The 23,531-nt window shown below is 47.6% G+C and overlaps 1 protein-coding gene across 1 annotated transcript in view; it reads right to left on the bottom strand.

The window, feature by feature from the left end:
- The window catches only part of LOC135012655 (signal transducer and activator of transcription 1-alpha/beta-like), a 328,629-nt gene that overhangs the window by 245,924 nt on the left and 59,174 nt on the right, over positions 1–23,531 (bottom strand). The window contains exon 2 of the mRNA XM_063952569.1: positions 12,796–12,964. Within this exon, the coding sequence (XP_063808639.1) occupies positions 12,796–12,964 (169 nt within the window). The remainder of the gene's footprint in view (positions 1–12,795; positions 12,965–23,531) is intronic.

Genomic DNA, 23,531 nt, shown 5'->3' with positions numbered 1-23,531 from the left:
AACGTGAAATTCAATAGAACACCAGCCGACGGCATGCAAAATATACAGCAATATGCTGAGCGAAAATGTAACACAACCTGTGTGTAAACACGACCAATAATAGCATACCGCATGCCATGGCATGAATAACGTCAGCAACCGACTTGACTGAAAAGAAACACCACATGAGTGTAACCACCAATAGCTGCAGACACAGTACGCACTGGGACGGGCACCCAGCATCCTCTACGGACTAAGAGAAAAGGATTTACCGGTAGGTATTAAAATCCTATTTTCTCATACGTCCTAGAGGATGCTGGGTACTCCAAAAGGACCATTGGGGTTTATACCAAAGCTCCAGACCGGGCGGGAGAGTGCGGACGACTCTGCAGCACCGATTGAGCAAACACGAGGTCCTCATCAGCCAGGGTATCAAACTTGTAGAACTTAGCAAATGTGTTTGAACCCGACCAAGTAGCTGTTCGGCAAAGTTGAACCGCCGAGACTCAACAGGCATCCGCCCAAGAAGAGCCCACCTTCCTGGTAGAATGGGCCTTCACCGACTTCGGTAATGGCAATCCAGCCGTAGAATGAGCCTGCCGAATCGTATCACAGATCCAGCATGCAACAGTCTGCTTAGAAGCAGGAGCCCCAATTTTGTTGGGAGCATACAGGATAAACAGAGCCTCTGTTTCCCCAATCTGAGCCGTTCTGGCGACAAATATTCAAAGCTCTGACTATATCAAGAGACTTCGAATCAGCCAAAGCTTCAGTAACCAAAGGCACCATAATAGGTTGGTTCATGTGAAACGCAGAAACCACTTTCGGCAGAAATGGTTGCCGAGTTCTCAATTCCGCTCTATCCACATGGAAGATCAAATAGGGCTCTTGTGAGACAAGGCCGCTAATTCCGACACCCGCCTTGCGGACTCCAAGGCCAACAGCATGACCACTTTCCAAGTGAGAAATTTTAACTCAACCTTTCGGAAAGGTTTCAACCAGTGTGACATAAGAAACTGCAACACCACGTTAAGGTCCCATGGTGCCACTGGGGGCACAAATGGAGGTTGGATGTGCAGCACCCCTTTCACGAAAGTCTGAACTTCTGGAAGGGTGGCCAATTCTTTTTGAAAGAAAATTGATAAGGCCGAAATCTGCACTTTAATGGAGCCTAACTTTAGGCCTGCATCCACACATACTTGCAAAAAATGGAGAAAACGAACCAGCTGAAATTCTTCCTTAGGAGCCTTCTTGGATTCACACCAAGACACATACTTCCTCCAAATACGGTGGTAAAGCTTCGCCGTTACTCCTTTCCTAGCCTGAAGCAATGTGGGAATGACTTCACCGGAAATACCCTTTCGGGCTAGGATATGGCGTTCAACCGCCATGCCGTCAAACGCAGCCGCGGTAAGTCTTGATACACGCCCAGTCCTAGCTGTAACAGGTCCTCTCGTAGAGGAAGAGGTCAGGGATCTTCTATGAGTAAGTCTTGAAGATCTGGATACCAAGCCCTCCTTGACCAGACCGGAACAATGAGGATCGCCTGAACCGTTCTTCTTCTTCTTCTGTTTATCACCTTCGGAAAGAGTGAAAGTGGAGGGAACACATAGACCGACTGAAACACCCACGGTGTCACAAGGGCGTCCACTGCTATTGCTTGAGTGTCCCTTGACCTGGAACAATATTCCTGAAGTTTCTTGTTGAGGCGAGACGCCATCATGTCTAATTGAGGAATTCCCCAAAGACTTGTCACTTCTGTGAAAACTTCTTGATGAAGACCCCCACTCTCCTGGATAAAGATCGTGTCTGCTGAGGAAGTCTATCTCTCCGTTGTCAACACCCGGAACGAAGACCGCTAATAATAAGAATTTACTTACCGATAATTCTATTTCTCGTAGTCCGTAGTGGATGCTGGGAACTCCGTAAGGACCATGGGGAATAGCGGCTCCGCAGGAGACTGGGCACAAAAGTAAAGCTTTAGGACTACCTGGTGTGCACTGGCTCCTCCCCCTATGACCCTCCTCCAAGCCTCAGTTAGGATACTGTGCCCGGACGAGCGTACACAATAAGGAAGGATTTTGAATCCCGGGTAAGACTCATACCAGCCACACCAATCACACCGTACAACCTGTGATCTGAACCCAGTTAACAGCATGATAACAGAGGAGCCTCTGAAAAGATGGCTCACAACAATAATAACCCGATTTTTGTAACAATAACTATGTACAAGTATTGCAGACAATCCGCACTTGGGATGGGCGCCCAGCATCCACTACGGACTACGAGAAATAGAATTATCGGTAAGTAAATTCTTATTTTCTCTGACGTCCTAGTGGATGCTGGGAACTCCGTAAGCTCCCAAACGGGCGGGAGAGTGCGGATGACTCTGCAGCACCGAATGAGAGAACTCCAGGTCCTCCTCAGCCAGGGTATCAAATTTGTAGAATTTAGCAAACGTGTTTGCCCCTGACCAAGTAGCTGCTCGGCAAAGTTGTAAAGCCGAGACCCCTCGGGCAGCCGCCCAAGATGAGCCCACCTTCCTTGTGGAATGGGCTTTTACAGATTTTGGCTGTGGCAGGCCTGCCACAGAATGTGCAAGCTGAATTGTACTACAAATCCAACGAGCAATAGTCTGCTTAGAAGCAGGAGCACCCAGCTTGTTGGGTGCATACAGGATAAACAGCGAGTCAGATTTTCTGACTCCAGCCGTCCTGGAAACATATATTTTCAGGGCCCTGACTACGTCCAGCAACTTGGAGTCCTCCAAGTCCCTAGTAGCCGCAGGTACCACAATAGGCTGGTTCAAGTGAAACGCTGAAACCACCTTAGGGAGAAATTGAGGACGAGTCCTCAATTCTGCCCTGTCCGTATGAAAAATTAGGTAAGGGCTTTTATAGGATAAAGCCGCCAATTCTGAGACACGCCTGGCTGAAGCCAGGGCCAACAGCATTACCACTTTCCATGTGAGATATTTTAAGTCCACAGTGGTGAGTGGTTCAAACCAATGTGATTTTAGGAACCCCAAAACTACATTGAGATCCCAAGGTGCCACTGGAGGCACAAAAGGAGGCTGTATATGCAGTACCCCCTTGACAAACGTCTGAACTTCAGGAACTGAAGCCAGTTCTTTCTGGAAGAAAATCGACAGGGCCGAAATTTGAACCTTAATGGACCCTAATTTTAGGCCCATAGACAGTCCTGTTTGCAGGAAATGCAGGAAACGACCCAGTTGAAATTCCTCTGTAGGGGCCTTCCTGGCCTCGCACCACGCAACATATTTACGCCAAATACGGTGATAATGCTGTACGGTTACATCCTTCCTGGCTTTGATCAGGGTAGGGATGACTTCATCCGGAATGCCTTTTTCCTTCAGGATCCGGCGTTCAACCGCCATGCCGTCAAACGCAGCTGCGGTAAGTCTTGGAACAGACAGGGTCCCTGCTGGAGCAGGTCCTTTCTTAGAGGTAGAGGCCACGGGTCCTCTGTGAGCATCTCTTGAAGTTCCGGGTACCAAGTCCTTCTTGGCCAATCCGGAGCCACGAGTATAGTCCTTACTCCTCTCCTTCTTATGATTCTCAGTACCTTGGGTATGAGAGGCAGAGGAGGGAACACATACACTGACTGGTACACCCACGGTGTTACCAGAGCGTCCACAGCTATTGCCTGAGGGTCCCTTGACCTGGCGCAATACCTGTCTAGTTTCTTGTTGAGGCGGGACGCCATCATGTCCACCTTTGGTTTGTCCCAACGGTTCACAATCATGTGGAAGACTTCTGGGTGAAGTCCCCACTCTCCCGGGTGGAGGTCGTGTCTGACTGGATCAGCACCGGCTGACGTTGAAGCAGAGGTCTTGCTAGGCTTAGAGCATTGTAGATGGCCCTTAGCTCAAGGATATTTATGTGAAGTGATGTCTCCAGGCTTGACCACAAGCCCTGGAAATTTCTTCCCTGTGTGACTGCTCCCCAGCCTCTCAGGCTGGCATCCGTGGTCACCAGGACCCAGTCCTGAATGCCGAATCTGCGGCCCTCTAGAAGATGAGCACTCTGCAACCACCACAGGAGAGACACCCTTGTCCTTGGTGACAAGATTATCCGCTGATGCATCTGAAGATGCGACCCGGACCATTTGTCTAGCAGATCCCACTGGAAGGTTCTTGCGTGGAATCTGCCGAATGGGATTGCTTCGTAAGAAGCCACCATCTTTCCCAGGACTCTTGTGCATTGATGCACTGAGACTTGGCCTGGTTTTAGGAGATTTCTGACTAGTTCGGATAACTCCCTGGCTTTCTCCTCCGGGAGAAACACCTTTTTCTGGACTGTGTCCAGGATCATCCCTAGGAATAGAAGTCGTGTCGTCGGGATCAGCTGCGATTTTGGAATATTGAGAATCCAACCGTGCTGGCGCAGCACTATCTGAGATAGTGCTACTCCGACTTCCAACTGTTCCCTGGATCTTGCCCTTATCAGGAGATCGTCCAAGTAAGGGATAACTAAAACTCCCTTCCTTCGAAGGAGTATCATCATTTCGGCCATTACCTTGGTAAAGACCCGGGGTGCCGTGGACAATCCAAACGGCAGCGTCTGAAACCGATAGTGACAGTTCTGTACCACAAACCTGAGGTACCCTTGGTGAGAAGGGTAAATTGGGACATGTAGGTAAGCATCTTTGATGTCCAGAGACACCATATAGTCCCCTTCTTCCAGGTTTGCAATCACTGCTCTGAGTGACTCCATCTTGAATTTGAACCTTTGTATGTGTTCAAGGATTTTAGGTTTAAAATTGGTCTCACCGAGCCGTCCGGCTTCGGTACCACAAATAGTGCGGAATAGTACCCCTTTCCCTGTTGTAGGAGGGGTACCTTGATTATCACCTGCTGGGAATATAGCTTGTGAATGGCTTCCAATACTGCCTCCCTGTCTGAGGGAGACGTCGGTAAAGCAGACTTTAGAAAACGGCGAGGGGGAGACGTCTCGAATTCCAATTTGTACCCCTGAGATACCACCTGAAGGATCCAGGGGTCCACTTGCGAGTGGGCCCACTGTGCACTGAACTTCTTGAGACGGGCCCCCACCGTGCCTGAGTCCGCTTGTAAAGCCCCAGCGTCATGCTGAGGACTTTGCGGAGGCGGGAGAGTGCTTTTGTTCCTGGGAACTGGCTGTTTGTTGCAGCCTTTTTCCTCTCCCTCTGCCACGGGGCATAAATGAGGCGCCTTTTGCCCGCTTGCCCTTATGGGGCCAAAAGGACTGCGCCTGATAATACGGCGTCTTCTTAGGTTGAGAAGCTACCTGGGGTAAAAATGTGGATTTTCCAGCAGTTGCCGTGGCTACCAGGTCTGATAGACCTACCCCAAATAACTCCTCCCCCTTATAAGGCAATACTTCCATGTGCCTTTTAGAATCCGCATCACCTGACCACTGCCGCGTCCATAAACCTCTTCTTGCAGAAATGGACAGCGCGCTAACTCTTGATGCCAGTCGGCAAATATCCCTCTGTGCATCACGCATATATAGAAATGCATCCTTCAAATGCTCTATAGTCAGTAATATACTGTCCCTATCTAGGGTATCAATATTTTCAGTCAGGGAATCCGACCACGCCAGGCCCGCACTGCACATCCAGGCTGAGGCGATTGCTGGTCGCAGTATAACACCCGTGTGAGTGTATATACATTTTAGGATACTCTCCAGCTTTCTATCGGCAGGTTCCTTTAGGGCGGCCGTATCAGGAGAGGGTAGTGCTACCTGTTTAGACAAGCGTGTGAGCGCTTTATCCACCCTAGGGGGTGTTTCCCAACGTGCCCTATCCTCTGGCGGGAAAGGGTACGATGCCAATAACCTTTTAGGAATTATCAGTTTTTTTATCGGGGGAAACCCACGCCTCATCACACACTTCATTTAATTCCTCGGATACAGGAAAAACTACAGGCAGTTTTTTCTCACCAAACATAATACCCTTTTTAGTGGTACTTGTATTATCAGAGATATGCAATACATTTTTCATTGCTTCAATCATGTAACGTGTGGCCCTAGTGGAAGTCACGTTTGTCTCCTCATCATCGACACTGGAGTCAGTATCCGTGTCTGTGTCTACCATTTGAGGTAACGGGCGTTTTAAAGCCCCTGATGGCGTTTGAGACCCCTGGACAGGCACAAGCTGAGTAGCCGGCTGTCTCATGTCGTCAACTGTCTGTCGTAAAGAGCTGACACTGTCACGCAATTCCTTCCATAAGCTCATCCACTCAGGTGTCGACTCCCTAGGGGATGACAACTCTATAATAGGCAATTGCTCCGCCTCCATCTCATTTTCCTCCTCAAACATGTCGACACAATCGTACCGACACACCGCACACACACAGGGAATGCTCTGATAGAGGACAGGACCCCACTAGCCCTTTGGGGAGACAGAGGGAGAGTATGCCAGCACACACCAGAGCGCTATATATAGACAGGAATACCACTATAAAATGTGCTTTTCCCTTTATAGCTGCTGTTAGTATTAAAACTGCGCCAAATTAGTGCCCCCCTCTCTTTTTTACCCTTTTCTGTAGTGCAGGACTGCAGGGGAGAGTCAGGGAGACGTCCTTCCAGCGGAGCTGTGATGGAAAATGGCGCCCGTGTGCTGAGGAGATAGGCTCCGCCCCCTTCTCGGCGGCCTTTTCTCCCGCTTTTTGGTGAGTTCTGGCAGGGGTTAAAATACATCCATATAGCCCTGGGGGTTATATGTGGTGTATTTATGCCAGCCAAGGTGTTTACATTGCTGCTCAGGGCGCCCCCCCCTAGCGCCCTGCACCCTCAGTGACCGAAGTGTGAAGTGTGCCTGAGTAACAATGGCGCACAGCTGCAGTGCTGTGCGCTACCTTGTTGAAGACTGATGTCTTCTGCCGCCGATTTTTCCGGACCTCTTCTTGCTTCTGGCTCTGTAAGGGGGCCGGCGGCGCGGCTCTGGGACCGAGCTCCGAGGCTGGGCCTGTGTTCGGTCCCTCTGGAGCTAATGGTGTCCAGTAGCCTAAGAAGCCCAAGCTACCACCACTTAGGTAGGTTCGCTTCTTCTCCCCTTAGTCCCTCGATGCAGTGAGCCTGTTGCCAGCAGGTCTCACTGAAAATAAAAAACCTAAAACTAAACTTTCACTAAGAAGCTCAGGAGAGCCCCTAGTGTGCACCCTTCTCGGCCGGGCACAAAAATCTAACAGAGGCTTGGAGGAGGGTCATAGGGGGAGGAGCCAGTGCACACCAGGTAGTCCTAAAGCTTTACTTTTGTGCCCAGTCTCCTGCGGAGCCGCTATTCCCCATGGTCCTTACGGAGTTCCCAGCATCCACTAGGACGTCAGAGAAAGAGCGTTTACATGCCTTTCCGCCCAGCGGAAAACTTTTGCGGATTCTGACATTGCCGCTTTGCTCCTCGTTCCGCCCTACCGGCTTACTTACGCCACTGCTATTAAGTCGTCCGACAGAATTAAGACGGGCAGATCGCGAAGAAGATGTTCCGTTGTAAATAGCTCTTAATTCAAGAATGCTTATTGCAGACAAGCTACCCGGCTTGACCTTTTTCCCTGGAAATTCATCCCCTGGAAAGACTGCTCCCCAGCCTCGGAGACTTGTATCCATGGACACCAGGATCTAATCCTGGATCCCGAACCTTCGTCCCTCTAGAAGGTGAGAACTGTGAAGCCACCACAGGAGAGATATCCTGGTCCTGGAAAATAGGATTATTTTCCGGTGCATGTGCAGGTGAGACTCGGACCACATGTCCAACTGATCACTCAAAAACCACTCTGGCATTTGACCTGCTCACCGAATGGCCTCGTAGGCCGCAACCATCTTCTTCACCAACGGAACGTATTGATGGGTTTACACTGTTGCAAATCTGATCCAACTCTGGATCCTCAGATCTCTTTCCACAGGAAAAACAAACGCTCAACAGTTCAGTATCTAATCTTATTCCCAACTCCAACATCTGCGTCGTTGGGATCAACAGCGATTCTCTGTGTTGAAGAACTGTCAGAGAGAAACAATGATTTGTACCACTTGTTTCTAGACCTCGCCGTAGTCAGGAGAGCGTCCCAGTACAGAATAATAATGGTTCTTACTATTGAAGGAAAACCATCATACTGCCATCACTCCGGTGAAATGGCAATGATAATCCTGATTAACAAACCCAGGTAAGCTTAATGCGGATGAAACCCCATTTAAACCCTCTTTCTTCTTTTACAGGTTGGAGATCCCTGCCCTGAGAGATTCCATCTTGTAGTTCAACTTCTTAAGTAGAAATCTTTTTGGGATTGTTCTGACCGAGCTGTCCGGGCTCAGAAGCACGAAAAGCTTGAATAACAGCTTTTTCTTTTCTTTTTTTTTGTGACAGGGACAGCAGGACAATGTCCTGATCCTGACCCAACTCTTGTATGGCGTCGCATACCACCTCCCCGTCCAGAGGAGAATCGGTAAGATCTATTTGAAAAATCAGTGAGGGGAATCATCTGGAAACTCCAGTATGTCTCCCTTTGGACTCTATTCTTAACCCACTGGTCCAAGTCCATTCCAGGACTGACTGAAGAGTATTAGACGGGTTCCCACCGGTGTGGGCTCCAGCAAGATAGACCCAACGACATGCAGTGGATGTGGTAGAAACAGAGGACAATATCTGCTTCTGCGAACTTGAAAAGGCTGCAGACCTCTTACCTTTTCACCTTCCTCTACCTGCAAAGAAGGGGAAAAAACGGTATCCAAACGGTCAAAATGACTGCATCCTACAAAAAATGCGTCACCAACCGTTGTGAGGGAACATAGCTCAAGAAGGTAGACTTACCAGTGGTATCTGCCGAGATCAACTTAACAAAGCCATCCCCAAAACAGGTTACACCTTCATAGGGAAGATACTCCAGTATTTCTCGGAGTCAGCCTCAGCATGCCCTTGGTGAATCCACAACGCCCTCCTAGTCGAGACGGCCTTGGAAGTGGCCCGCGAACCCAAGAGACCCATACCTCTTGTAGTCGCACGACAGCCTGCTGCAATGTTCTAGATAAGACGCAACTTAAAGAATATCCCATCTCTCCCCAGGGTAATTATATCGGATGCCAAGGTAACCGACCATTTCTGAATACAAGCACTCCCCCATGCGTATGTAATACAAATATCATCAAAGCATATAATTAAAATATCACTTAGCTTCCTGTATACGATCCTTTGTGACAGGGCCCCGTGCAGACCAGGGTTTGACTTTCATTTTATTCTATCCACGGCGGGAAAAGAATACTCGGACTCCTCGTGAGGATTTAAGACCATCTTGTCACGGCTGACCTAGAGCTTTATCAACAGAGCGACCAATACATGAGAAGGAATAACTTTACTTCAGCATTCATTAGAAATTGTAATATGAATATACACAATTAAATACACATATACACACATATATCTATATATACATCTCATATATATATATATATATATATATATTTTGTCAGGAACAGCAGGGTCCCTAGTGACATTAATGTGTTCTGAATGTGTATGAACATGTACTGAATGCCAATGTTGTGGATCTAATCAGGAAATATTATGGTCGACATAAGACATAGTATTCGTGTCGACAACAGGGAGTAGTAACCGGGCAAAATAACATTCTTGCGACCCCGAGGGGTCTGAGGGAAATATATACATAATTTTAATATCACGCCCCCACAAATACTACCACGTCTGTGCTCGAGCTACAGCTCAATGCAACCGTACCATACATATATATATTTACAGGTATAGGTTTTTTACATTATCATGTTAATTTACACCCAGTCATAATAGTTGGTGCCGACAGGGTCACCCACATACTGTATGGGAGACACAGACGTGTTTTCTTTGGAAAAGCTTACAACTACTGACATGTTGACACTTAATCTCATGAATCAAGTACCATCAGGAGTCGGCAATGCAGACAGAGGGATTCCCATAGCTGTTTGTGGCAGAGCACTCACATATGTCGACACACGTGTACTAAACAACCACCGACATTGCTATATTGGGTAGATTCCAGTATCTGACAAGGAAACACGGAAAATTTTACCAACTCATTTACCACACGCTCATTTTATATATATATATAATATATATATATACACACATACACACATACATACATACATACATACACACATACATACATACATACATACATACATACAAGGGAAGTCCCACACTCTCACCCGACACAGATAACGGCTGGGGTGCCAAATCAAAGCCTGATCCAATCACGGGGTCAGACTCATAGTACAGTACAGTGTTGTTCCACATGAAAGTGGAAAAAGATAGCACTCTCCAGACTTATGTATTAGTATAAACAGTAAAGTCATTTATTCAAGGAATTGGTTCCGTGTAACTTCATATCACAAAAATAAAGAAAGGTGAGCCCTTTCTTTATTTTTATAGAGAATATATATATATAGTGCTTTATTTTTGAACCTATATTGCACTAAACAACTGTGGTCCCCCTTGTTTTACACTGTTAGCTGTTCAACAGTGTTTTGGCGGGGCCAGCGTCTCTGTGAGGAGGAAATGGCGCTGTATAGACCCTTCTCGGCGCGCTTCAGTCCTGCTAGTTTTTCACATTTTTATACTGGCGGCGGTTAGTATACAGTGCCTATGCACTGTATACCTCTTTGCCAGGCTATCTATATGAGGTATATTGCTGCCCAGGGTGCCCCCCTGCGCCCTGCACCCTTGTAGTGCCGCTTGTGTGTGGGACCAATGGCGCGCAGCGCAACCGCTGCACGGTGCCTCAGAGACTCTGAAGTCTTCTGCCGTCACTGAAGTCTTCTGTTCTTCCTTTACTCACCCGGCTTCTTTCTTCTGGCTCTGTGAGGGGGGTGACGGCGCGGCTCCGGGAACGAGCAGCTAGGCGAACCAAGTGATCAGACCCTCTGGAGCTAATGGTGTCCAGTAGCCTAAGAAGCAGAGCCCTTGAACTCAGAAGAAGTAGGTCTGCTTCTCTCCCCTCACTCCCACGATGCAGGGAGCCTGTAGCCAACAGGTCTTCCTGAAAATAATAAACCTAACAAAGTCTTTTCCGAGAAACTCAGGAGAGCTCCTCAGTGTGTGACCAGTCTCTCTGGGCACAGAGTCTAACTGGAGTCTGGAGGAGGGGCATAGAGGGAGGAGCCAGTTCACACCCATTCAAAGTCTTATAATGTGCCCATGTCTCCTGCGGATCCCGTCTATACCCCATGGTCCTTTTGGAGTCCCCAGCATCCTCTAGGACGTATGAGAAAACAGGGTACAGCCAGTAGTGGTCAACGGGAAGTCCTCAAGCTGGACATCGGTTTTCAGCGGAATACCACAGGGGTCAGTACTCGGGCCACTACTGTTCAACATATTTATCAATGACCTAGAAATAGGCCTGGAAAGCACAGTGTCAATTTTTGCACATGATACTAAACTGTTTAGGGTAATTAAATCAGAAAAAAAAGATGTGGAGTCTCTGCAGAATGACTTATATAAACTTGAAATCTGGGCGTCTAAATGGAGAATGAGGTTCAACATAGAAAAATGCAAGGTTATGCATTTCGGGACTAAAAACAAACTTGCATCCTACATATTAAATGGGGAAAGTCTAGGGGTAACAGTTTTGGAAAAGGATTTGGGGGTACTCATTGATAATAAGCTTAATAACCGTATACAATGTCAATGTAGGCAAGTAAAGAAGGCAAGTAAGGTGCTAGCGTGCATAAAACGGGGAATTGAGACAAGGGACGAGGATGTAATCCTGCCGCTGTACAAATCATTGGTACGTCCGCACCTGGAATATTGTGTTAAGTTTTGGGCACCACTGTATAAAAAAAAGATATCGGTGAACTAGAGAGGGTTCAAAGGCGAGCTACTAAATTGGTTAAAGGGCTAGAGGGACTGGATTACGAGGAAAGGCTTACTAGGTTGAACACTGGAAAAGAGGCGTCTAAGAGAAGACATTATTAATGTCTTCAGATATGTAAAGGGGCACCACAAAGAGTTATCAGAGGAATTATTTATTAAAAGAACTCTGTTTAGGAAACGTGGGCACTCGCTGAGGCTGGAGGAGAGAAAATGGTTCTTCACTGTTAGGGCAATAAGGATTTGGAATTCCTTGCCAGGGAATGTGGTAATGGTGGACACTGTAAATGCATTTAAAAGGGGATTAGATGAATTTCTGATTGAAAAGGATATCCAAGGCTACAACACTTAAAATATCGAAGTTGTTAATCCGGGTGTAACGTGATTTGTAGTTAACTAGTCATAAAACATCTTCTAAGGATACATTAAAATCAACTCAACTTAATACAATAAACAGGTTGAACGCGATGGGCATTTTGCCTCTTTACAACCTCAAATACTATGTTACTATGTATAGCAGCAAAGTTGAGGAGGGTATATTTTAACATAAAAAGGTACTTAAAACTAACCAATAAAGCGGCATTAAAGCTCTCTACTGCTTAGGGTAAACCAGTCCCCAAGAAAAATTGGACCAACTAAATCCTGTTAGTAAAGCATACCAATATCAATAGAGTCAAATACCATAGGTAATAAGGTTGGTGTTACTGTTCCATTTTAGCACTCATACCAGCGACTTGGATTACTATGTGGAATCTCTACTGGATGGATGGCTCCTTATAAGATCCTATTGGACTAACGGACTTGCTCCTGAATTCTACATTATTTTGCAGGACACATAAAATACCCACATTTTTACTAGTTGTAATAGGTACACCACCACGATACATAATTCGATACTACTCTATAAACTTATATGTGTTCTATATTTATAATAAGGAATTGTTGTCCACCTGTCCTGCATCTTACCAGTTTTGTGACTCAAACCACGGTGCCAGGTACTGCCGTACTTCCATGGGAAAACGCTCATCGCTGTACAGACTTATGATCTTCTCCTGGAATTCACCAGTAAGCTTCAAAAGGGCTTCCCATTGGCTCATGTTGTAACATGCAAATGTGACTCTGCCACTGGCCAGAACTAAAAGACAAGGATAAAAATCATGTACTTAGAGGTTTAACTTTAATGTTAATTCTTAATATAGTTTTGTGAGTCTTTAAATTACTTTAGAATTACTTTTTTACTATTTCTTGTGATTTTAAGTGAACCTACTCTAAGTGGTAGATTTAAAAGTGGTGGTGTTGCCCATAGCAACCAGATTCTAGCTATCATTTCTACATTACATACCAAAAATGATACAATCTGATTGGTTGCTAAGGGCAACATCACCACCGGTGGCGGCTGCTCCCAATAACCCTAACTGCACCTTCAATGTGGTTTTTAATACCTATGTCTGCCTGACCTTGCAAACTGCTGTGTCACAGGTGTAGCATCTGCAATACATGATGCAGATTGGGCAGCCACAGGCAGATATTAAAAACTACATTAAAGGTGCAGTTAGGGTTATGTGGTTACTGCCCCCCCTCCCCACCCCCCCCCACCCCACCACCACCACCACCACCCGCCCCGCCGACTGGATCGGCATGGGCCAATCATGAGTGTGATGTATGACCCACATTAGAAAGCACATTAAACTGTCCTTACCTTAGAAAAAGGTAAAGTTTATCCTCTTAAAGGGCAAGACATCCCCCTTACTCATAGAAACCAACCCTGATATGCTTGTGTAGTCTATTTCTTCCGCCCTCAGAAGTGCATACAGTATATGAAGCAAATGTACTTCTTTACTGAAATTGCAAGTCAATTAAAATAAATATACACACCACAAAGAAATACTATGAAACACTGTCTGGTTCTTCCTTTGACAATAATCCATTATCCATCTTGCAATGTAGAAGAATTCTAAACGTACTTTAAAAGAATGGACTATTCTTCTAAACAAGGGTGCCCCAGCTGTGTATGTATCAGGATGTAGGAGATACAGGACTTTCTGTCCACACACTACTAGCATCCACAGCTCTATAGAAGAAAAACACCAGTAGTGTACTGCAGTCACGCTCAGTGACATCATTGCGCACTGATGCAAAAACGTCACTGTTGTTCCACATCCTCCTGCTCGTCTCACCATCACTACTACCGGGTGGGGCAAGGGGTTTTATTTTTGGCTTCTCTACTTCACTCATATGACTAATGGAAACTGCCCTCCTGCAGTTTTGATGTACATGTGTAGAAGGAGCCCACTTGTCGCCCGCAGTGAAGAATTTAGCAAACATTACCTACCAGGTATGTTCTACAAGCAGAATTAGGGGAAAATAAGAATTTACTTACCGATAATTCTATTTCTCGTAGTCCGTAGTGGATGCTGGGAACTCCGTAAGGACCATGGGGAATAGCGGCTCCGCAGGAGACTGGGCACAAAAGTAAAGCTTTAGGACTACCTGGTGTGCACTGGCTCCTCCCCCTATGACCCTCCTCCAAGCCTCAGTTAGGATACTGTGCCCGGACGAGCGTACACAATAAGGAAAGATTTTGAATCCCGGGTAAGACTCATACCAGCCACACCAATCACACCGTACAACCTGTGATCTGAACCCAGTTAACAGCATGATAACAGAGGAGCCTCTGAAAAGATGGCTCACAACAATAATAACCCGATTTTTGTAACAATAACTATGTACAAGTATTGCAGACAATCCGCACTTGGGATGGGCGCCCAGCATCCACTACGTACTACGAGAAATAGAATTATCGGTAAGTAAATTCTTATTTTCTCTGACGTCCTAGTGGATGCTGGGAACTCCGTAAGGACCATGGGGATTATACCAAAGCTCCCAAACGGGCGGGAGAGTGCGGATGACTCTGCAGCACCGAATGAGAGAACTCCAGGTCCTCCTCAGCCAGGGTATCAAATTTGTAGAATTTAGCAAACGTGTTTGCCCCTGACCAAGTAGCTGCTCGGCAAAGTTGTAAAGCCGAGACCCCTCGGGCAGCCGCCCAAGATGAGCCCACCTTCCTTGTGGAATGGGCTTTTACAGATTTTTGGCTGTGGCAGGCCTGCCACAGAATGTGCAAGCTGAATTGTACTACAAATCCAACGAGCAATAGTCTGCTTAGAAGCAGGAGCACCCAGCTTGTTGGGTGCATACAGGATAAACAGCGAGTCAGATTTTCTGACTCCAGCCGTCCTGGAAACATATATTTTCAGGGCCCTGACTACGTCCAGCAACTTGGAGTCCTCCAAGTCCCTAGTAGCCGCAGGTACCACATTAGGCTGGTTCAAGTGAAACGCTGAAACCACCTTAGGGAGAAATTGAGGACGAGTCCTCAATTCTGCCCTGTCCGTATGAAAAATCAGGTAAGGGCTTTTATAGGATAAAGCCGCCAATTCTGAGACACGCTTGGCTGAAGCCAGGGCCAACAGCATTACCACTTTCCATGTGAGATATTTTAAGTCCACAGTGGTGAGTGGTTCAAACCAATGTGATTTTAGGAACCCCAAAACTACATTGAGATCCCAAGGTGCCACTGGAGGCACAAAAGGAGGCTGTATATGCAGTACCCCTTTTACAAACGTCTGAATTTCAGGAACTGAAGCTAGTTCTTTCTGGAAGAAAATTGACAGGGCCGAAATTTGAACCTTAATGGACCCCAATTTTAGGCCCATAGACACTCCTGTTTGCAGGAAATGCAGGAATCGACCTAGTTGAAATTCCTCCATCGGGGCCTTACTGGCCTCGCACCACGCAACATATTTTCGCCTAATGCGGTGATAATGCTTTGCGGTTACATCCTTCCTGGCTTTGATCAGGGTAGGGATGACTTCATCCGGAATGCCTTTTTCCTTCAGGATCCGGCGTTCAACCGCCCTGCCGTCAAACGCAGCCGCGGTAAGTCTTGGAATAGATAGGGTCCTTGATGGAGCAGGTCCCTTCTTAGAGGTAGAGGCCACGGGTCCTCCGTGAGCATCTCTTGAAGTTCCGGGTACCAAGTCCTTCTTGGCCAATCCGGAGCCACGAGTATAGTTCTTACTCCCCTCCGTCTTATAATACTCAATACTTTTGGTAAGAGAGGAAGAGGAGGGAACCCATACACTGACTGGTACACCCACGGTGTTACCAGAGCGTCCACAGCTATTGCCTGAGGGTCCCTTGACCTGGCGCAATACCTGTCCAATTTTTTGTTTAGGCGGGACGCCATCATGTCCACCTTTGGTTTTTCCCAACGGTTTACAATCATGTGGAAGACTTCTGCTGAGGAAGTCTGTTTCCCAGTTGTCTACTCCCAGAATGAACACTGCTGACAATGCTATCACATGATTTTCCGCCCAGCGAAAAATCCTTGCAGCTTCTCTACGTGGGCGACTGCCGTGATGTTGTCCGACTGGATCAGCACCGGCTGACCTTGAAGCAGAGGTCTTGCTTGGCTTAGGGCATTGTAAATGGCCCTTAGCTCCAAGATATTTATGTGAAGTGATGTCTCCAGGCTTGACCACAAGCCCTGGAAATTTCTTCCCTGTGTGACTGCTCCCCAGCCTCGCAGGCTGGCATCCGTGGTCACCAGGACCCAGTCCTGAATGCCGAATCTGCGCCCTCTAGAAGATGAGCACTCTGCAACCACCACAGGAGAGACACCCTTGTCTTTGGTGACAGGGTTATCCGCTGATGCATCTGAAGATGCGATCCGGACCACTTTTCCAGCAGGTCCCACTGGAAAGTTCTTGCGTGGAATCTGCCGAATGGAATTGCTTCGTAGGAAGCCACCATTTTTCCCAGGACCCTTGTGCACTGCTGCACTGACACTTGGCCTGGTTTTAGGAGGTTTCTGACTAGTTCGGATAACTCCCTGGCTTTCTCCTCCTGGAGAAACACCTTTTTCTGGACTGTGTCCAGGATCATCCTTAGGAATAGAAGACGTGTCGTCGGGATCAGCTGCGATTTTGGAATATTAAGAATCCAACCGTGCTGCCGCAACACTACTTGAGATAGTGCTACCCCGACTACCAACCGTTCCCTGGATCTTGCCCTTATCCGGAGATCGTCCAAGTAAGGGATAATTAAAACTCCCTTCCTTCGAAGGAGTATCATCATTTCGGCCATTACTTTGGTAAAGACCCGGGGTGCCGTGGCCAAACCAAACGGCAGCGTCTGAAACTGATAGTGACAGTTCTGTACCACAAACCTGAGGTACCCTTGGTGAGAAGGGTAAATTGGGACATGGAGATAAGCATCCTTGATGTCCAGAGACACCATATAATCCCCTTCTTCCAGGTTTGCCATCACCGCTCTGAGTGACCCCATCTTGAATTTGAACCTTTGTATGTAAGTGTTCAAGGATTTCAGATTTAAATTAGGTCTCACCGGGCCGTCCGGCTTCGGTACCACAAACAGCGTGGAATAATACCCCTTTCCCTGTTGTAGGAGGGGTACCTTGATTATCACCTGCTGGGAATACAGCTTGTGAATGGCTTCCCATACCGCCTCCCTGTCGGAGGGAGACGTCGGTAAAGCAGACTTTAGGAAAACGGCGAAGGGGAGACGTCTCGAATTCCAATTTGTACCCCTGAGATACCACCTGAAGGGTCCAGGGGTCCCCTGTGAATGAGCCCACTGCACGCTGAAATTTTTGAGACGGGCCCCCACCGTGCCTGAGTCCGCTTGTAAAGCCCCAGCGTCATGCTGAGGACTTGGCAGAAAACGGGAGAGGGCTTCTGTTTCTGGGAACTGGCTGTTTGCTGCAGCCTTTTTCCTCTCCCTCTGCCACAGGGCAGAAATGAGGAGCCTTTTGCCCGCTTGCCCTTATGGGGCCCAAAGGACTGCGCCTGATAATACGGCGTCTTCTTATGTTGAGAGGCTACCTGGGGTAAAAATGTGGATTTTCCAGCCGTTGCCGTGGCCACCAGGTCTGTTAGACCTACCCCAAATAACTCCTCCCTTTTATAAGGCGATACTTCCATATGCCTTTTGGAATCAGCATCACCTGACCACTGTCTTGTCCATAACCCTCTTCTGGCAGAAATGGACAGCGCACTTACTCTTGATGCCAGTCGGCAAATATCCCTCTGTGCATCACGCATATATAGAAATGCATCTTTTAAATGCTCTATAGTCAGTAATATACTGTCCCTATCTAGGGTATCAATATTGTCAGTCAGGGAATCCGACCAAGCCACCCCAGCACTGCACATCCAGGCTGAGGCGATTGCTGGTCGCAGTATCACACCCGTGTGAGTGTATATACATTTTAGGATATTTTACTGCTTTCTGTCAGCAGGTTCCTTAAGGGCGGCCGTATCCGGGGACGGTAGTGCCACCTGTTTAGACAAGCGTGTGAGCGCTTTGTTCACCCTAGGGGGTGTTTCCCAACGTGCCCTATCCTCTGGCGGGAAGGGGTATGATGCTAATAACTTTTTAGGAATTAACAGTTTTTATCGGGGGAAACCCACGCATCATCACACACTTCATTTAATTCCTCAGATGCAGGAAAAAATACAGGCAGTTTTTTCTCACCCAACATAATACCCTTTTTAGTGGTACTGGTATTATCAGAAATGTGTAAAAACATTTTCCATAGCCTCAATCATGTAACGTGTGGCCCTACTGGAAGTCACATTCGTCTCTTAATCGTCGACACTGGAGTCAGTATCCGTGTCGGCGTCTGTATCTGCCATCTGCGGTAACGGGCGTTTTAGAGCCCCTGATGGCTTTTGAGACACCTGGACAGGCACAGGCTGAGTCGCCGGCTGTCTCATGTCATCAATCTTTTGTAAAGAGCTGACTCACATAATTCCTTCCATAAGCTCATCCACTCAGATGTCGACTCCCTAGGGGGTGACATCTCTGTTACAGGCAATTGCTCCGCCTCCACCTTATTTTCCTCCTCATACATGTCGACACAACGTACCGACACACAGCACACACACAGGGAATGCTCTGATAGAGGACAGGACCCCACTAGCCCTTTGGGGAGACAGAGGGAGAGTATGCCAGCACACACCAGAGCGCTATATATATATATACAGGGATAACCTTATATAAGTGTTTTTCCCCTTATAGCTGCTGTATTGTTATACTGCGCCTAATTAGTGCCCCCCTCTCTTTTTTAACCCCTTTCTGTAGAGTAGTAACTGCAGGGGAGAGCCAGGGAGCTTCCCTCCAACGGAGCTGTGAGAGAAAATGGCGCCAGTGTGCTGAGGAGATAGGCTCCGCCCCCTTCTCGGCGGCCTTTTCTCCCGTTTTTCTGTGGAATCTGGCAGGGGTTAAAATTCATCCATATAGCCCTGGGGGCTATATGTGATGTATTTTCGCCAGCCAAGGTGTTTTTATTGCTGCTCAGGGCGCCCCCCCCTAGCGCCCTGCACCCTCAGTGACCGGAGTGTGAAGTGTGCTGAGGAGCAATGGCGCACAACTGCAGTGCTGTGCGCTACCTTGGTGAAGACAGGATGTCTTCTGCCGTCGATTTTCCGGACCTCATCTTGCTTCTGGCTCTGTAAGGGGGCCGGCGGCGCGGCTCTGGGACCGAGCTCCGAGGCTGGGCCTGTGTTCGGTCCCTCTGGAGCTAATGGTGTCCAGTAGCCTAAGAAGCCCAATCCACTCTGCACGCAGGTGAGTTCGCTTCTTCTCCCCTTAGTCCCTCGATGCAGTGAGCCTGTTGCCAGCAGGTCTCACTGAAAATAAAAAACCTAAAACTAAACTTTCACTAAGAAGCTCAGGAGAGCCCCTAGTGTGCACCCTTCTCGGCCGGGCACAAAAATCTAACTGAGGCTTGGAGGAGGGTCATAGGGGGAGGAGCCAGTGCACACCAGGTAGTCCTAAAGCTTTACTTTTGTGCCCAGTCTCCTGCGGAGCCGCTATTCCCCATGGTCCTTACGGAGTTCCCAGCATCCACTAGGACGTCAGAGAAACAAATATTAGTTTCTCCAATAGGTGAAGTGGAGAAGTAATCACTGTGAGGATAAGCAACAGTGAGAATGGCAGTACCAAAGTGAGTGTCAGCTGCTGAGACAAAATAAATCAGTACACCCCTATTATAATAAATGTAGTACTATAAAATCCTTATGTGGACATGCAAGATAAGGAGATTTATGGTACAATGGTTAAATCTCTTTCTACAAGGTACACTGGGTTCCACAGGGAACATATTGGGGTGTAGAGATGGATCTTGATCCAGAGGCACCAACAGGCTAAAGCTTTAGCCTCCTCTATATCCCAGGCACTGTGAGCTCAGTTTCATTAACCAGTCCAATGCAGAAGCAGGTAAAAGAGAAGGCAGATGTTAGTCACATAGAACCACGTTCTCACGACAGGAGAAGGGACCAGTGGCTAATGCCATACAAACCCAAAGAAGCTAAGTGTGTCACGGTGGGGGCCCTGTGGAACCCAGTGTACCTCGCAGAAAGAGATTTAACCATGATAAGTCTACCATAAATCTCCTTCTCTGCAGCGGGGTACACTGTGTTCCACAGGGAATACATTGGGAATGTCCTAAAGCAGTTTCTCAAGGCACCTTAGTGGGTATGAAAACCCAGCGTCCAAATGAAGCATCCTGGTAGATGGAAGTATCAAAAGCATAGAACCTAATGAACGTGTTCACTGAAGACCACGTAGCCGCCTTGCACAATTGTTCTGCGGACGCAACACGGCGGGCTGCCCAAGGAGGTCCAACAGACAGAGTAGAATGGTACTTAATAGCAGCAGGAGCGGGGAGCCCAGGCTGTCCATAAGCTTGTGCAATCACCATTCTAATCCATCTGGCCAAGGTTTGCTTATTCGCAGGCCAGCCACGTTTGTGGAAACCAAAAAGTACAAAAAGGGTATATGACCTCCTGATAACGGCAGTCCTCTCCACATAAACACGTAAAGCCCTTACCACATCCAAAGTCCGCTCTTTGGAGGACAAGTAAGAAGAGATGAAGGCCGGAACCACAATCTCTTGGTTAAGGTGAAAAGATGACACCACCTTAGGCAAATAACCGGGACGAGTTAGCGCCTAAGTCCGACACCCTTCTGACAGAGGCAATAACTAATAAGAAAAGGACCTTAGCCGTAAGCCATTTAAGGTCCCCTGACTCAAGGGGTTCAAACGGAGACTCATGCAGGGCATTCAGGACAACAGACAGATCTCATGGAGCCACAGGAGGGACAAAGGGAGGCTGAATCCGGAGTACGCCGAGTGAACGTATGAACGTCAGGAATAGATGCAATTTTTCTCTGAAACCACACCGACAAGACAGATATGTGAAACTTGAGGGAGGCCAGACGAAGTCCTAAATCCAGGCCTTGTTGCAAAAAAGCCAGAAGTCTGGAAGTACTAAACTTGTAAGCATCGTTATTCTTAGCAGCACACCAGGTGAAGTAAGAATTCCAAACCCTATAATAAATCCGTGCAGAAGCCGGTTTGCGGGCCTTTAGCTTAGTTTGGATAACCGCCTCGGAGAATCCTTTGGCCCTCAGGAGTGAAGCTTCAAGAGCCACGCCGTCAAAGTCAGCCTGGCCAGGTCCGGGTAGACACAAGGGCCCTGAACAAGGAGGTCTGGGCGTTGAGGAAGTAGAAGAGGACGCTCGATCGATAGACCCTGCAGGTCTGAGAACCAATTCCGTCTGGCCCACACCGAAAGTGACTAGAAGTAGTATTCTTCCTTCTTGCTTGAACTTCCGTAGTACCCTGGGCAGGAGTGACACTGGAGGGAACACGTAGGGCAGCCAAAAGTTCCATGGAATTGCCAGTGCATCCACGAATTCTGCTTGAGGATCCCTTGTTCTTGATCCGAAGACCGGAACTTTGCGATTGTGTCGAGACGCCATCAGGTCTACATCTGGTAGGCCCCACTTGTCCACTAGGAGTTGAAAGACTTCTGGATGAAGACTCCACTCTCCGGTGTGCACGTCCTGACAACTGAGGAAGTCCGCTTACCAGTTCGGACCCCCGGAATGAACACTGCCAATATTGCTGGCAGATGGCGTTCCGCCCAACGAAGGATTTTTGACACTTCCATCATTGCCATGCGGCTTCGACTGCCGCCTTGATGATTTATGTAAGCCACCGTGGTGGCGTTTGTCTGATTGAAATTGAACAGGCCTGTTCCGTATCAGAGGCACGGCAAGAGTCAAAGCATTGAACACTGCCCGCAATTCCAGAATGTTTATCGGGATCTTTTTGGACTTCGCTAAGACCTTTAACAAAGTTCCACACAGGAGACTAATTCTCAAAGTAATAGAGATTGGGGTAGGAAACACTATTTGTACTTGGGTGAGTAATTGGCTGTTTAATAGAGAACAGCGAGTGGAGATTAATGGGATGAACTCTGAATGGGCTTCAGTACTCAGTGGAATACCGCAGGGTTCAGTACTCGGGCCATTGCTGTTTAACATATTCATTAATGACCTAGGAGAGGGACTGGAAAGCACAGTGTCAATTTTCGCAGATGATACTAAACTATGTAGAATAATTAATTCAGACAAGGATGTTGAGTCTCTACAGAATGACTTATCTAAACTTGAGGTCTGGGCGGATAAATGTAGAATGAGGTTCAATATAGACAAATGTAAAGTTATGCACTTTGGGACTAAGAACAATCAGGCAGCCTATAAACTAAATGGGGAAAATGTAGGGATAACGGTAGTTGAAAAAGATTTGGGAGTGCTCATCGATAATAAACTTGGTAGCAGTACGCAATGTCAAAATACAGCAACAAAGGCTAAGAAGGTGTTAGCTCGGCAAAGCTGTAATGCCGAGACGCCTCGGGCAGCCGTCCAAGATGAGACCACCTTCCTAGTGGAATGGGCTTTCACCGATTATGGTAACTGTAATCCAGCCGTAGAATGAGCCTGCTGAATCGTATTACAGATCCAGCGTGCAATAGTCTGCTTGGAAGCAGGAGCGCCAACCTTGTTGGCCGCATACAGGACAAACAGCGCCTCTGTTTTCCTAACACGAGCCGTTCTGGCTACATAAATTTTCAAAGCTCTGATCACATCAAGAGACTTGGAATCCGCCAAGGCTTCAGTAGCCACAGGCACCACAATAGGTTGGTTCATGTGAAACGACGAAACCACCTTAGGCAGAAATTGTTGACGAGTTCTCAATTCCGCTCTATCCACATGGAAAATCAGATAGGGGCTTTTGTGAGACAAAACCGCCAATTCGGACACCCACCTAGCGACGCCAAGGCCAATAGCATGACTACTTTCCAGGTGAGAAATTTCAACTCAACCTTTTGTAAACACCACGTTAAGGTCCCACGGTGCCACTGCGGGCACAAAGGGAGGTTGGATGTGAAGCATACCCTTCACAACAGTCTGTACTTCTGGAAGTGAGGCCAATTCTCTTTGAAAGAAAATTGATAAGGCCGAAACCTGCAATTTAATGGAGCCTAACTTCAGGCCAGCATCCACACCTGCTTGCAAAAAGTGGAGAAAACGACCCAGCTGAAATTCTTCCGTAGGAGCCTTCTTGGATTCGCACCAAGACACATATTTTCTCCAAAAACGGTGATAATGCTTCGCCGTTACCTCCTTTCTAGCTTTAAGTAGAGTGGGGAAGACTTCCCCGGGAATACCCTTTCTAGCTAGGATTTGGCGTTCAACCGCCATGCCGTCAAACGCAACCGCGGTAAGTCCTGGAACACGCACGGCTCCTGCTGTAACAGGTCCTC

This window comes from Pseudophryne corroboree, chromosome 2, assembly GCF_028390025.1.
Source record: "Pseudophryne corroboree isolate aPseCor3 chromosome 2, aPseCor3.hap2, whole genome shotgun sequence".
NCBI classification, from domain to species: domain Eukaryota; kingdom Metazoa; phylum Chordata; class Amphibia; order Anura; family Myobatrachidae; genus Pseudophryne; species Pseudophryne corroboree.
Note: the sequence above shows the minus strand (reverse complement) of the source record. Positions and strands in the feature narration are given on the sequence as shown.